At 37.2% G+C, this 13,634-nt stretch overlaps 1 protein-coding gene across 1 annotated transcript in view; it reads left to right on the top strand.

The window, feature by feature from the left end:
- DCDC1 (doublecortin domain containing 1) overlaps positions 1–13,376 on the top strand; it is a 401,001-nt gene extending 387,625 nt beyond the window's left edge. The window contains exon 21 of the mRNA XM_055356896.2: positions 13,067–13,376. Coding sequence (XP_055212871.2) covers positions 13,067–13,217 — 151 coding nt within the window. The 3' untranslated portion in view covers positions 13,218–13,376. The remainder of the gene's footprint in view (positions 1–13,066) is intronic.
- The last annotated feature ends 258 nt before the right edge of the window (positions 13,377–13,634 follow it).

The raw sequence follows: 13,634 nt of genomic DNA, 5'->3' as shown, positions 1-13,634 counted from the left end.
AAGTGGGTCCCCTGGCCAGATCCCAGGCCCCAGGAGCCTTTACCTCAAAGTGTCTGCCTTGAAATTTTCTAAGATATCTCTGGTGACAAGAATGCTTTAAGTCCAGACTGGGATGGTGTGGGTCCCATCCCCATTTTTTCCCTTCAAGGCCCTCTCTGATCCTCTACTCATTGTGGGATTGGACAGATACCCTGAGAAGCTATAGGTTCAGAGGGTAACCTGATGAGTGGATCATTCTTGCTGGCCAGCACAATATTTCTTTTGTGGTATGATATGGAGACTGGGCCTCCAGAATGGTACTGACATGGTGATTTTTGGGTGACTCTCACTCATGTCAGATACAGAACAAGTTCAAGGCTCTGGACTTTGGATGATTCACTGCCTATTCTTGAGTTTAAGTTATGTGTGTACACCTATGTGTTGGCTTTCGCCTGTATGTGTTCTGACCATGGCACCACCTCTTGTCCATGGCAATCTTGCGTAGAGAATGGCAGCAGGTTTGCTTTATCCTTTGCACTCCACTGGTGTCCAAGGGACTCACTCACCCTGTCTGCAGGCTCCAAGCCACATGTCTGTTTGGCAGTCCTCTGGAAGTTACCATGCCTATCTTTTCTGAGGGCTTTAGAGATTACTGCTCCGAAGCCTCAACAAGCCATTTGGATCTATGTCCTCTCATACCTCTGATCGACATGACATGCTGTCCTGTTGATCTTAAGCCATGCAGAAGAAAGGATGAACATTCCTTGTGCAAATGAGACTCATCATTTCATTCTGCCTATTGGCCCCTCTTCCATCCTCCCCACTTGTGTTAAGGGTGAAGATGTGGTTAACATTGGAAGAAACCACATTCTTGAATGCAATGATTGTAGCAGAAAAAGTTCAAATATATATATATAATTGGACTTATATTGGTCTATGATTATGCTATAAAATTCCAAAAAATAATTTTAACATGATTAGAAAACAAATCATCGTTCACATTTTCCTACATACTCTGGGTAACACTTGTACTTGGTTATCATCAGTGAACCCCAGCAATGACCTCTGAGGGAGTCTTTGTAAGCTGGTATTCATGGATGGTGTGATGGATGCTGCGGTGTCATGAGTAATTATGTTAACAGCATTGCATCATGGTGTTAAGGAACTGCAGAGGCAAAAAGATCTATGCCATGTCAATACAAATAAATTCCAAAGAGCCATGACAGTGGAACTTCTTGAGGGGAGGGATATGAAATTAGTCAAGAACTGCACATTCGATGATAAAGAACACAAAGAGGTGGTTCCTGAACCTGAGATAATGTCTAGAACTTATGAAGAATCTTCACGTGCACCACTTGAGCAATAAACAAATGTGTAAGCATCTCTTCTCTATCCATTAATCACTATACCTCACACAGACCTGTAAGTTTTGGAATGAATTCTAAAATTGTGTTGTTTACATAGGCAAGTACCCTACAAAAACTATTTTTGCAGGGCACTGCACACCCTAGGAGTGGCCCTGGAGATTTTTTAAAAAACATATTTTTAGTGCCAATACTTCTGAAGAGCTAACACTTCCTGCCTATAGGAGTGTTTCTTGAAGAACTTGGAGAAGTGGATGAAAATCAGAAGAAGGAAAAACAGGACAAGAATTTACGAAAACAGCAATGAGAATTAGGAAGGATATGACTTAATGGTGGCAGAAACACATGAAAATTTCCCAGAAGTAGATAGCAGAAAAAGCAGTAAAATGTTCAGAGGAAGTGCACAGGAAAATGTAAAAGACTGGGGCCAATGAAAAAACCCAAGATTATCCTAGAAAGTGTGTTAAGCTAAGCTGCTGTGGCAAAGAGACTCCAAAACATTTAGGCTTACCCCGAAGCTCATTTCTGTTTGCATGATAGTTTATAGATAGGTAGTGCTACAGAGCTGGTAGGTGGCTCTGCCATTCTTATCATGTGGCTCCCACCTGTGGCTCTAAAGCAGTTAGTCCAGCTCTTATCATCTCCCAGTCAGTGGGGTGGAGAAGAGGGACTAGTGGAGTACATGTCCAGTTGCTTTAAGGGTAAGGTCTGTGAGTGGTGCCCATCATATCCACTCACAACCTATCTGGCCAGAACTTTGATACATGGCTACACCTAAATGCAAAGAAATCTTGTAATAGCTGGGTAGCCGTGTACCCAGCTAAAAGTCTATTACTACTGAAGGAAGAGAAAATTGATTTGGGGAATTAACTGTTTCTGTCTGATATGGACAAATAGAGGCAATCAGCACTTTAGTTGACAGCAAAATTAGTTGACGTAACTGAGGCCAGGAAATGACCAGGCCAGGAAATGACCAGTTGAAGATATGAATTGCTCTCTCTTCTAGCTCGAACTCTGTCTTTACTCGAAGAATCATATGTTTGGGAGTTATATAATATCAAAAGATTATTCTTCCTTGGTTTCTTGAAATGGCACGAACTTCTTTTGTATTCCTTGTAATGCCTAGCGTGGTGCTGGGGAGAGACAGCAAGTGCTCAAGAGAGCATTCATTTATCTTGCTTTCATTTAAATAAATATGGAAACTTTAGGGAGTTTATCCACCAAATATCTGAGATACCAAAGCTAACCTACCTATCAAGCCCAGATAGGTGATGAATGCAACAGATTCAAGAACTCCAGGATCACGTGTGGTTCCATCATAAGCAGGTATTGTTGAAGAAGGGATGGTTTTTTGTTTACAAATCTTGCACTTTGTAGAGACTACTGAGTTGCAAAGAGAGCTTTGCTTTTACACCAAGTATGAAACTCTGACTATGGGAGATAATGATAGGTTTTTAGTGCTGAATATAAATTACTCCTATGTATCCAGAATCTAAATAACCAGGAAGCTCAACCAACTAGAAAAACAAAACAAAATAGCAGGTAAAAGACTTATGTTAAAAGCGAACTTCCAAGAGATGTCAGGATTGGCTTTGTATCCATTTGTATATCCATTTATTTTTCTAGATTAAATATATATGTACTACTGGCAATTATTATTAATGTACCATATGTTTCCACCATATTTAATAATTAATCTTTTAAAAATAAATTTAGATTGTGTTAAGGTGCTTAAAGAAAATCAGTTGGGAGGGATATAATATAACATTATGGAAATTATGATGAAATAAATATTCTTTTCAGTGTCATTGTTGAAATGATTTCTTATTCTTAGAAACTCCCAGCTATACAGGATGGATTATTATCATAGCATAGCATTCTCCTTCTTAGCCCTTAATTGCCATTAAAGTCCAGTTCCTGTTTTAAATAATTTGCTAGTTATCAAAATAATGTAAAGAGATAGGGCAAAGGGGCATGAATATACAATAAGGCAGATGAACAAATTTCAACTGTATTTATTAGTTTGTACAAAATATTCCAGAAATAAAGTAGAATAATGTTTAATTTACAAAAATTACTTGATCTTTGTAAATTTTGGCTTGCAAATTAATAATGCTGCAGTCTTTAGTGTCTTGTTTCTTTTAGGATGAAGTTACTTAAAATTTAAATCTTAAAATAATGGTTTACATAAAATATTAATTTATCTTTAATGTTCATTGTAAGTTGCAAAATAAAAATGGGCTAAAATATTTCATAGAGTGATACTGGTTAAAAACTAGAGAGTAATATTTAATGTATTCAGGTTTCAGTGGTGCATCTAACCTTTTAACCCTTATGCAGTGTTTAAGACCAGCTTGTGCATGTAGTTCCAAATCTGGAGTGATTTGTTCCCTGTCCAGAGTACTAGAACCTTAGAAACCTTCAAAACAGTTCAAATCCATGGAATTTTGATGGGCTATTTTCAAATTCCATCAAAGTAAGTAATTATTACTATTACTTTTTATAATCTATATATTTATTTTTCTTATTCTTTCCTTTTTTTCAGAGATGGAGTACTTAAAATCAGTCTTATAAACTGAATCCTATCAAAATTAATGCACAAAATATATTATTGTACCCATATGAATAATATCCTCTTCACTGTTTCTACGGAAACATACCATTTTAAATTCATTATAAATACATTCTAAGTGCTATTATCTTATTGCTTAGGTAATCCTAAAAACTGAAAAGTGGTCAGCAAAATAAATAGCACCTTGCGTAAAACAAAACGTTAAAGCGTTTGTTTAACAGTCATGGGATGTGAATCTGATCATTTTAACCCTCATGTTTGTTAGACACTGCTTATTTGAGCTGGAATTTGCTGGAATATCTGTTATTTATCTATTATATACTGTGCCAGATCCAAATGATATATTGTCTAATTTTATTACTATGTTCATTACCTTATTGGAAACAATACAATTTTGTCCTGATAGAATATGAAAAAGACTATTTCTTTTCAACTAGGGCACATTTAGATTTGTTTTTCTTTTACTGTTGATTTCCAAGAGTGCTAAATAGTATCTTTTTGTTACAATGTATACAGACTTGCACAAATTTTCATAGTTGTAGTTCCATTAAAGGCACTGGACTCCGAAAAATTATCTAAAGTATTTTTGTTTTCCATTACTTTAAAAGATTAATTGAATAAAGCATTGTGGTGGATCTGTGGCTCCATTAATCATTCTGAAATTGATATGTTTAATTCTGGATTTTGTTTTTGAGAGAGGAGATAACTGTCAATCAAATATTGAACAGAGACCCTAGTATTTCTTTTAAGTTCAAATAAATCTGGGAGGAAATTGCAATTTTGTTCATACTCCTATCCATGGAAGTAGATACTCATGAAGTATCATAAATGGAATTTTGCCTTTAATGGGAAGGCAAAGCTAATAAAGACATTATATTAAATAAATAAAATTGCCTTTGAAGCTTATTTGGCTGCCTTGTGGGCTGTGTGTATACATGAGTGTTTTCAAGTAGGTCCTTCCAAAGCCTGAGATGTTTTGTTTTATATAACATTTCTATCAGAAATACCAATTGTTCAAGAACACCCCTGTCCACACTGAAGAAAAACATGGAAATATTAAATAGAAGCAAGTTCTCCAGGGGACTACGAAAAGGCTGCCTGTAAGCATTGCATGAATCACTGTCTCCACCTAGTGCTAGCTTTTAAGAATTAGGATTCCAGAGAACTTACTGATGCTGTAAAGTTCTAATTTGTGTTGTGCACATGTGTTGTCATTATAGCTGGGCCAGCTAGTGCCATTACAGTTAAGGGTCTGTCAGCTTTTCATTTATAAAGCACAATATTAAGAGTTCTATTGCTTTTACATGAAAGGTCAATCTGTGTCAGAACTCTGCAGTCTAATAGCCTTTGCTCTATGTTAATGTTTATTAACAGTGTAAGTTGAACATGACCGGCTCATTTTAAAGACACCCTGATGGGCTGAAGTTATATAGGCACTGCAACCAGATAATGAAAAACTGTAGAAGTAAACTAGGATGTGATTTTATATCCATACAAGTATGCTTATATAAGATATATACATATAGTTGTTCTATTATATATTTATACTTGAAGATTAAATTCCATCCCCAACACCCAACTTCTTGGTTGAGAGATAATTTAGATTGAATTTAGACTCTTTTATGGCATACTACCTGAGAGTGTGATCAGATAGAGATTTAGATTGCTCCTCACCCGTGTCTTTTGGGTGCTTCAGTTCGAGTTTCCTAGTAAACAGTAGCCTGAAGAAGTTTATATGCTAAGGTTTATTAGGAAGTGCAATCCCAGGTCAGCAACAGCGAAAGAAAAATGAAAGCAGGGAAGGGAAGGGAAGGAGGGAAATAAAGTACCAGGTGGAGTGAGATGGATTTGGCCATAGCTTCAAAAGTAAACTCACTTGGGACACCTTTCATCCAGGTTTGTAGGACCCACGTATCTTGGGAAGGAAAGGAAAGGGATTTATTTATTGATTCCTCTTGTCTCTAGGTTCTAATTAGTCAAAGTTTGCCCCAAGAGGCATTGAGTCCCCCTCACTTCTGGGTTATATTACTGATCCTCCGAGGACCTTTTAGGCAGTCACTGGGGAAGCCAGAGTCCATGCCCTGTGGGACAATATTTTATCTGAGACAGGAAGTGGTGGAATGACTGGTCAGCTCCAAGAAATGGAGCACTCCAGTAGTTCAGTGGGTATGAAGGAACACTCCATACCCATGAGCATTCCATAGTTCAGTGGGTATGAAGGAAGCTGTGCCAAAGCCTGGCCCTCTCTCTGGGAGTATATAAGAGAATCAGTGCTGGTAGAAGATGAAGTGACTACAGTGGTCACCTAAGATCTTCACTGAACATGTGAACAGGGAGGAGAATGGGGCTGAGCGAATTTGGAGAGGCATGTAAACCGGGCCCAGTACAGTCCACCTCTTAGGCCATTCAGATCCACTTGCACCTCTAACAATATCCCTATCTTATAGGAGAATAAGATGCCCTCAATTCTGCCTCAAGGGGTTGGGGTTATAGTTAAGTACTTCAATGTGGTCATCCATTGCAGTCTCCTAAAATGACTCAAAAAGGGTTTGCAAATCAAGCCTCAACCTTCACTGCTGCAGTTGGTCCTAAGATTCTGATTGGAAGGCATCAACTTCCTCCTTTTCCATCAATTTTAGATTTCTCTTATTCTTGGCCAGTGCTTTGATTAGTGTGAGTTACTTTACCCAGGACTTTATCCTTGAGAAGTCTCAGCCCTTAATGTATTTGCCCATACTAGACTATGACTGATGCAATTGCCCCTTTCCTCTATTCACTGGGCATAGAAGCACTACCAAATGTCCCCAAGGTCCCCTGGGTTTCAGACCTTTGCCTCCACTGTGTAGGGGCAAATTTCAGTCCTCATGGCAATCAAGATCAATTCTCCAATCACTCCCCAGGTCAGTGGAAGACTTATTGCATCCACTGGCAGAAGTGTTACCACAGTGAAAATCAGTACCCAGCAAAGCCTAAGGTTTTAGAAATAGGAATACAGATTCTGAAGTAGCTTTTTGAAAGTGATGGCAAGAAGGGCCAGTCCTCCCTCTACCATTGGTTTCTGAACCCATGTATTCTAGCTGTTAAGGACACACCACCATGTAATGCTGGGATTATTGCATATACTGATCCTTAGGATAACACCCCAACCTTACCAGTGTTACCCCAAGCTGGAGACTTAGTTCAGACTTCAGGGCCATTCTTTCATTCTCTGATGCCAACTGCTTCTGGGAGATAATGTACAATGTAAGACAGGTGAATCCTGTGGTTCACTATTGCACCTCCTTTGCCATAAAATGGGTCTCTTAATCTGAGACAATGTTGTGTGTGATATCAGGTCAATAGATAAACATTCTGATGGGGCACTTTGGGCATCCTGTCCACTTGGTTGTTGAGAACCTCTTCTGTGATAGATGCTCTCTGGTAGGCATTTACATGACAAATAAAGTTTCATGAGCTTTATACCCTCCCCGTAGATCCATCCACATGCTTTTTCCTCAAAATTCCATTTCCCTGATCTTCCAGTTTTGTCTTCTTGAGGCTTCTGATCAGCAGGTGAAATCATTAATAATGTGTCAATGTATATCCACAGCTCTGGTTACCTATACTTTCTACAAAGTGGATGATCAAGTATTCCACTCACAGCTCAACCTAATGGGACAATTTCTCACCACTGTCTTTCAGGGACACATCCAAGTGGGACTATAAATGTAACAGCAGTGCACTCTGACCAGCACTAACATATCACACTGACCTCTTTGTGAACCAGGCTTGAGTTCTTCTGCCATTAAGTCAAATAGTCATAGAGAAACTGTCTTCAGGCCATAGGTGTAAGTTAAGGGAGAAGAATCAGTGCAAAAACCTGGATTTGCTTGAGCCTGATCCTAAATATTTCACTTCCATTGTACAATATAGGATGTCATTGCATCTGTCTTACCACCTGTCATGAAGGATATTACCACACCCAGCTCATGATGGGTGGCTCAGTTTTCATAGTCACTTCACCATGCATGTCCCAGTTCTTAGTCTCAAAAACAGTGTTTCAATAAACCAGGGATTGTTTTTCAAAAACACAGTTGTTTTCTGTTGCAAAGAGGATGATCTTGCTCAACAATCTTAGGACCAACACTGCACCTCTCTTAATGGGCTTACCAGAGACTTAACACAGAATCCTTTATCACCTCAGATAACTTTAGTACAATTGGGTCTGCCAGGTCAGAAGGAGGAAATACCCTTTGTCAGATGTTTCTGTTAGTTCAGGTATGTTTTAAGAAAAGACCTTTGACTTCGGTAATGTGAAAACCCTGATGAGGCAGTTTCACTGGAGTTTCAGAGATGAAAATCTAATAGGAATGGTTTAGGAGAGAAAGGGAAGAGAATGAAAAAGGAGATGAGTCTTTTAAGGTCTTTGCTGCAAAGGGACACACAGAAATAAGGCAATAACTAGTCATGGATGTGGGTGTAGAGAGGGTTCTTTTTTCCATGTCAGATTGTCAGACATTATGCAGATGGAATGATGCAGAAGGGAAGGAAAATTAACAGCAGAAAGCAGGAGCAAAGTCCTAGATGAGGGAGGATAAGGGTCTGAGGCACAAGCACAAGTACTGGCCTTCAATCAGAGAATAGACAGCTCCGCTATAGTGGAGGGCAGGAGGGCAGGCAGAGTGTATGGGTACAGAGGCAGGGAGCTGGGTAGATTTGCTGGTGGGAGGATGAGGAAAGTCTTCTGACCACTTCTATTTTCTCAGTGAAATAAGAAGGGCTCCAGCAGACATTGAGAAATGGGCAGTGGGAAGTGAGAGGTTTGATGAGAAAGAAGTCATGTGCCCCTCAGGGGTTGGAGTCAATGGGATGGAGGAATGCAGTGAGATGGCCCAGCAGTGCTAAGGGTCCACTTGAGGTTTGCGGTTATAAATTTAAAAGAGTAGTTGTCAACACTACCCGATCTCATGCTCCCTCTTTATAAAAAATATATTTTAATGACTTCTTTATTATCCTAAAATAAAATTTATAGTTAAGATAACCTACCCACTAATGTAATTTTAAAGAAATGGTTGACCAGTAATAATTATGGAAATAAAAGAAAAATAACTTTAAAGTAAAAGTAATATATATTATAATATAGATTCTCAGCACAGCTATTCTGGACAACATTAAGTTTGCAGATACTTGCTCCTATGCATAGAACGAACTGGATATGTGAACTATAAATACCAAAGGATACAACTATGTTGTATTGGTGACTCAAATACCATAAATGGTAATGCTATCAATGATGTGATTTTTCCAAAATAGTGAACAACATAAAAAAAAATCAGAGCTTCCCTAGTTGAGATATTGGAGGGAGCTGAATTTCTATAAAATTCAGTGTGTATGAAAAAGTACTTTGGGCTGGGCATGGTGGCTCATGCCTATAATCCTTGCACTTTGGGAGGCCAAGGTGGGAGAATTACTTGAGGCCAAGACTTTGAGACCAGCATGGGCAACATAGCTACACCCCATCTCAATAAAAAAAAAAATTGTGTCATTTTGTAAAATATACTTTGGCTTTAGACTCCAATTTTCCCCAACATGAATGCTCAGAGGGAAATTTGAAAGTCTGTGAGATGCAGGACAAACTTTCCCATATTTTGAAGGATATTTGGTATTCTTGGTCTCCTGCCAGTTAGATGACAGTAGTGTCATCTAATCATTGTGACAACCAAAAAAGTCCTCAAATTCTTAAACACTCCCTAGTATATCCGTACTGCTCCCCAAACCACATTGTGATCTGATCATTTGTAGCAATTTCATTCATGGTTGTTTGTGTTTTTCTCCAACCACTGATCAACTCTTCAAGTATAGGCTTTGAGTTGGACTTAACCAGAGTTGGTTTATTTATTTATTTTTTAAGTTAATACAGAGAAGGAGAAGGGGCAATGGGTTGAGGGCAAGCACAAGACAGTGGCTATGACGCTGGACCATGAATCTTAACTGAGTACAAAGGGAAGAGCCTACCTGGCAGGGAGGTTATGAAGTATAAATAGGTGATCAATGCAGTGGCTTGGATAATCTGGAAGAGTTGAGGAATTATTGGAATACGGATACTTAAATACATGAACTAGAGATAAAGGAGGTGGTGGTGAAAGGGTGATGGTGTTGAAAATAGGATTTTGAAAGTGGTGTAGTTATTTGTATTGACCAGTTTGAGGTTGTGTTCATGGGAAGAGTAGGCTGATATTTGAAAAGGGGTTAAAGTCTTGGGAGGCCCTGAGAGGCCAGGGTGGATTGTCTACTCAGATAATGAAAAGATGTTGGATAATTACAGGAGCAGAGATGTAGAGAGAACAAAAGTAAGCCAGGATAGTAAACTCTTCAATGAATGAGAAGAGAGGATATAGGAGAACTGATATAAATGCAACCAGGAAGTGAAGTAGGTGTTATGGTCTATTGATATGTGCTTCAAAGCGACTGGGGATCTTTGGAAGTGGATGGAGTAACAATAAACTAGATATGGCTATGAGAAACAACAAAGCAAGCTTTTATATCTTCAGGCCCAGAAGATATTGACGTGTGAATGAGAAAACTACAGGAAAGGTTTTCAAAAGAAGCGAGTTCTTGGAGGTAGACCACGTATTCCAAAAAATAAAATAAAATAGGTATGATTTAAATATATGTGTTCCTGTTACTTTTACCTGCAGTTGTAGGAGCTTACCGCCTTCTGAAGTTGTTCGCTAATATTCCAATAACTCAAATATGTTGTCTGAATTAATGAACTTTCCATTTCTCTTTAGACTTCAATTTGGGTTGCTGGGTATTGGTTGTCTTGTATGTAGCCAACACTCCACGAAACAAGACATATAAAAAGCATTGCTCAGATAATGAATTTGTGATTTCACAGAGCAAAGAAGAGAAATACAAGGCCAAGTACTATGGATGGATCTGATGGGGCTAAGGGATCTCAGAAAATTTGCAGGCTCAGATGACCATCATGTGCACTGGAAAATTATGGGTGATGCACTGCTCCTGCACTCTCATTCATTAATCAGTGATGTATTGCATTAGTAAATGTCCGTCGTTTCATTTCTAGGACCAGTATTTCTTAGCTATTATAATTATGCTCTTGCCACAATGTTACATTTTATTGGCTAGTACTGATTTAGGAATTTTACATCTTTAATTATAAATACAATTGCTGTATCACTTGTTAAATTACCACTGACTAACTTTATTATGAAGCTTATCTCCCCTTCATGGGATGAATTAACTAGTTTTCTGTATCTTTATGGTTTAAAGTATTTTATATCACATGAAAAGATCTGTCCCATGTTCTGCAAAGATATATGATCAGGAGCTCATTTTTAGTATTTTCTATTTCAAATCTGTGAGGTTTTTTCCAGAAATTAATTTATTCATTAGAATTGTTGTATTTAGGCCGGGCGCAGTGGCTCACACCTGTAATCCCAGCACTTTGGGAGGCCGAGGAGGGCAGATCACGAGGTCAGGAGATCGAGACCATCCTGGATAACACGGTGAAACCCCGTCACTACTAAAAATACAAAAAAATAGCCGGGTGTGGTGGCAGGCGCCTGTAGTCACAGCTACTCGGGAGGCTGCGGCAGGAGAATGGCGTGAACCCGGGAGGCGGAGTTTGCAGTGAGCCGAGATCGATCGAGCCACTGCATTCCAGCCTGGGCGACAGAGCGAGACTCTGTCTCAAAAAAAAAAAAAAAAAAAAATTGTTGTATTTATTAATATATACATGCATAATATACTCTTACTTTTCATTTTGTTAATGTTAAATATTTAGCTCAATTTTTCTGTTTGGTTTGTCTTACATTCTTATTCATCTAGATTTATTTGCAAGAGATTTGCTATTATATTTTTTATTTCAAAGACATATTTTGGGGGTTGTTTCTACTTTTTGCCTACTATTAATAGTGCTGCTGTGAACTTTCATGCACAAGTATTGTTTGAATACGTACTTTCAAATCTTTTGAGTTTATAAACCTAAGTATGGGATTGCTGGGTCACGCGGCATTCTAATATTTGACTCTCTGAAGAACTGTCAAACTGAAAAACACTTCTTTGGACCATTCTGCTGAGGGTCTACTTTCCAAGTTATTGATTTCTATTTGAACCTTTATTATAATTCCCCTCCACATATTTTTCCTTAGGACAATTTTATATTTAAAAAAATAATAATTTGAGTTGAATGTTTTATTAATTTCCCTTCTCTACTTAGCTTTTAATAAATTAGCACTTAATATTATAAATTTATCTTTGGATATAATTCTACATGTATCCTGTAAGGTTTCAAGTACGTTATTTCATTGCTTACTAAATAACTACTGATCACATTTCTTCCCCCCCATCTGGTATGATAGAGTTTTAGGGAAGAAATGTGTGTTTACTTATAATTAATATATAATTAATATAATGCTTATGATAATAAATATAATACTTATATATAATGTAATTAATATAATTACTATATAATTAATATAATATGTGGTCGAAATTTTAAAATTGCATTTATATCTGATTTTATTTTCTCATTTGTCACAATATATGACTTATTCTATTTTTATTTTAAAACTATATTAAAGTTTACTTTGTGTATATGTGGCAAATATTAGAAATATTCCATGAATTGTTGAGAAAGATATATTCTCCATTAGCATGTTACAGTGTATATAAATATTTGCATTTATTAGTTATAGCATTCAGATATTTTGTTTCTATTACTTTAAAAAATTTATCTGGTACTTTGCAATCTGTTGGTCTTTTAATAATGTATCCCACAATAATTGTATGTCAGCTAACTTCTCTTTTACTGTCTAAAGTTTTGCTTGATTTTTATGTTAATATTGTTATTTATGTCATTGTTATTATAAAAGGACTGTTATTCTACTTTACCTTTTGCCTCAAATACAGTTGTCTAGCAATAACATTGCCAATTTTGCCTTAATGCTTTCCTGATTTTAAAATTTATTATTTTTTAGTAAGTTACTCTCATTTGTGTCTCTTTACACAGCAAATTTTCAGATTTGGGTTTTTAATTCAAACTGAGTTTTTGCCTAGTGTATAGTAAGTACTCAATGAATAAAATGAATATTTTAAAGTGATATTTAACCTTGCTAAATTTCTTTTTGTTTTTTATCTTTTGTTTTAGGTGGGCCATAAAACATGAAGGAACCAGTAAGCCAGGCCAGTGGAAACATTCTAGAGTTGAAAATCCTCTATGGAACAAGCTTACCTATATGTGGCCTGTCCTTCCCAGCGGCCAACTTAATGAGGTTGTTAGCTTAAGAGATGGTCATTGAGACTTACTTTAAGGCCCAGTTGTGTGGTCAAATTCCTGACAACTTCCATATAGCTTTTGAATTGCAGCTGTTAGGTGCAAGATATCAAACTTGCTAATTCTGTTGTTCTATCAATTAATTAGAAAGATGTGTTTAAGTCTCCCATTATGGAGATGAACTTATCTATTTTTTTCTTGTAATCTGTCAAATATTGCTTCATATATTTTGAGATTTAATTCTTAGGCACACACGTGTTCAAAATATTATATCTCCCTGGTGGATTGAAACTTCTATTATTATGTAGAAACTGTCACTAGCTCTAATCACTAGTCTCATTTATCCAATACTAATAGAAACATTCCAACTTTCTTTTGGTTATTATTTTCCTAGTAAATCTTCTTTCCACCCTTTCCTTTCTGTGTTTATATGTTCTTCTGT

This window comes from Gorilla gorilla, chromosome 9 (genome assembly GCF_029281585.2).
Source record: "Gorilla gorilla gorilla isolate KB3781 chromosome 9, NHGRI_mGorGor1-v2.1_pri, whole genome shotgun sequence".
NCBI lineage: Eukaryota > Metazoa > Chordata > Mammalia > Primates > Hominidae > Gorilla > Gorilla gorilla.
This window is presented reverse-complemented; position numbering and strand designations above follow the sequence as displayed.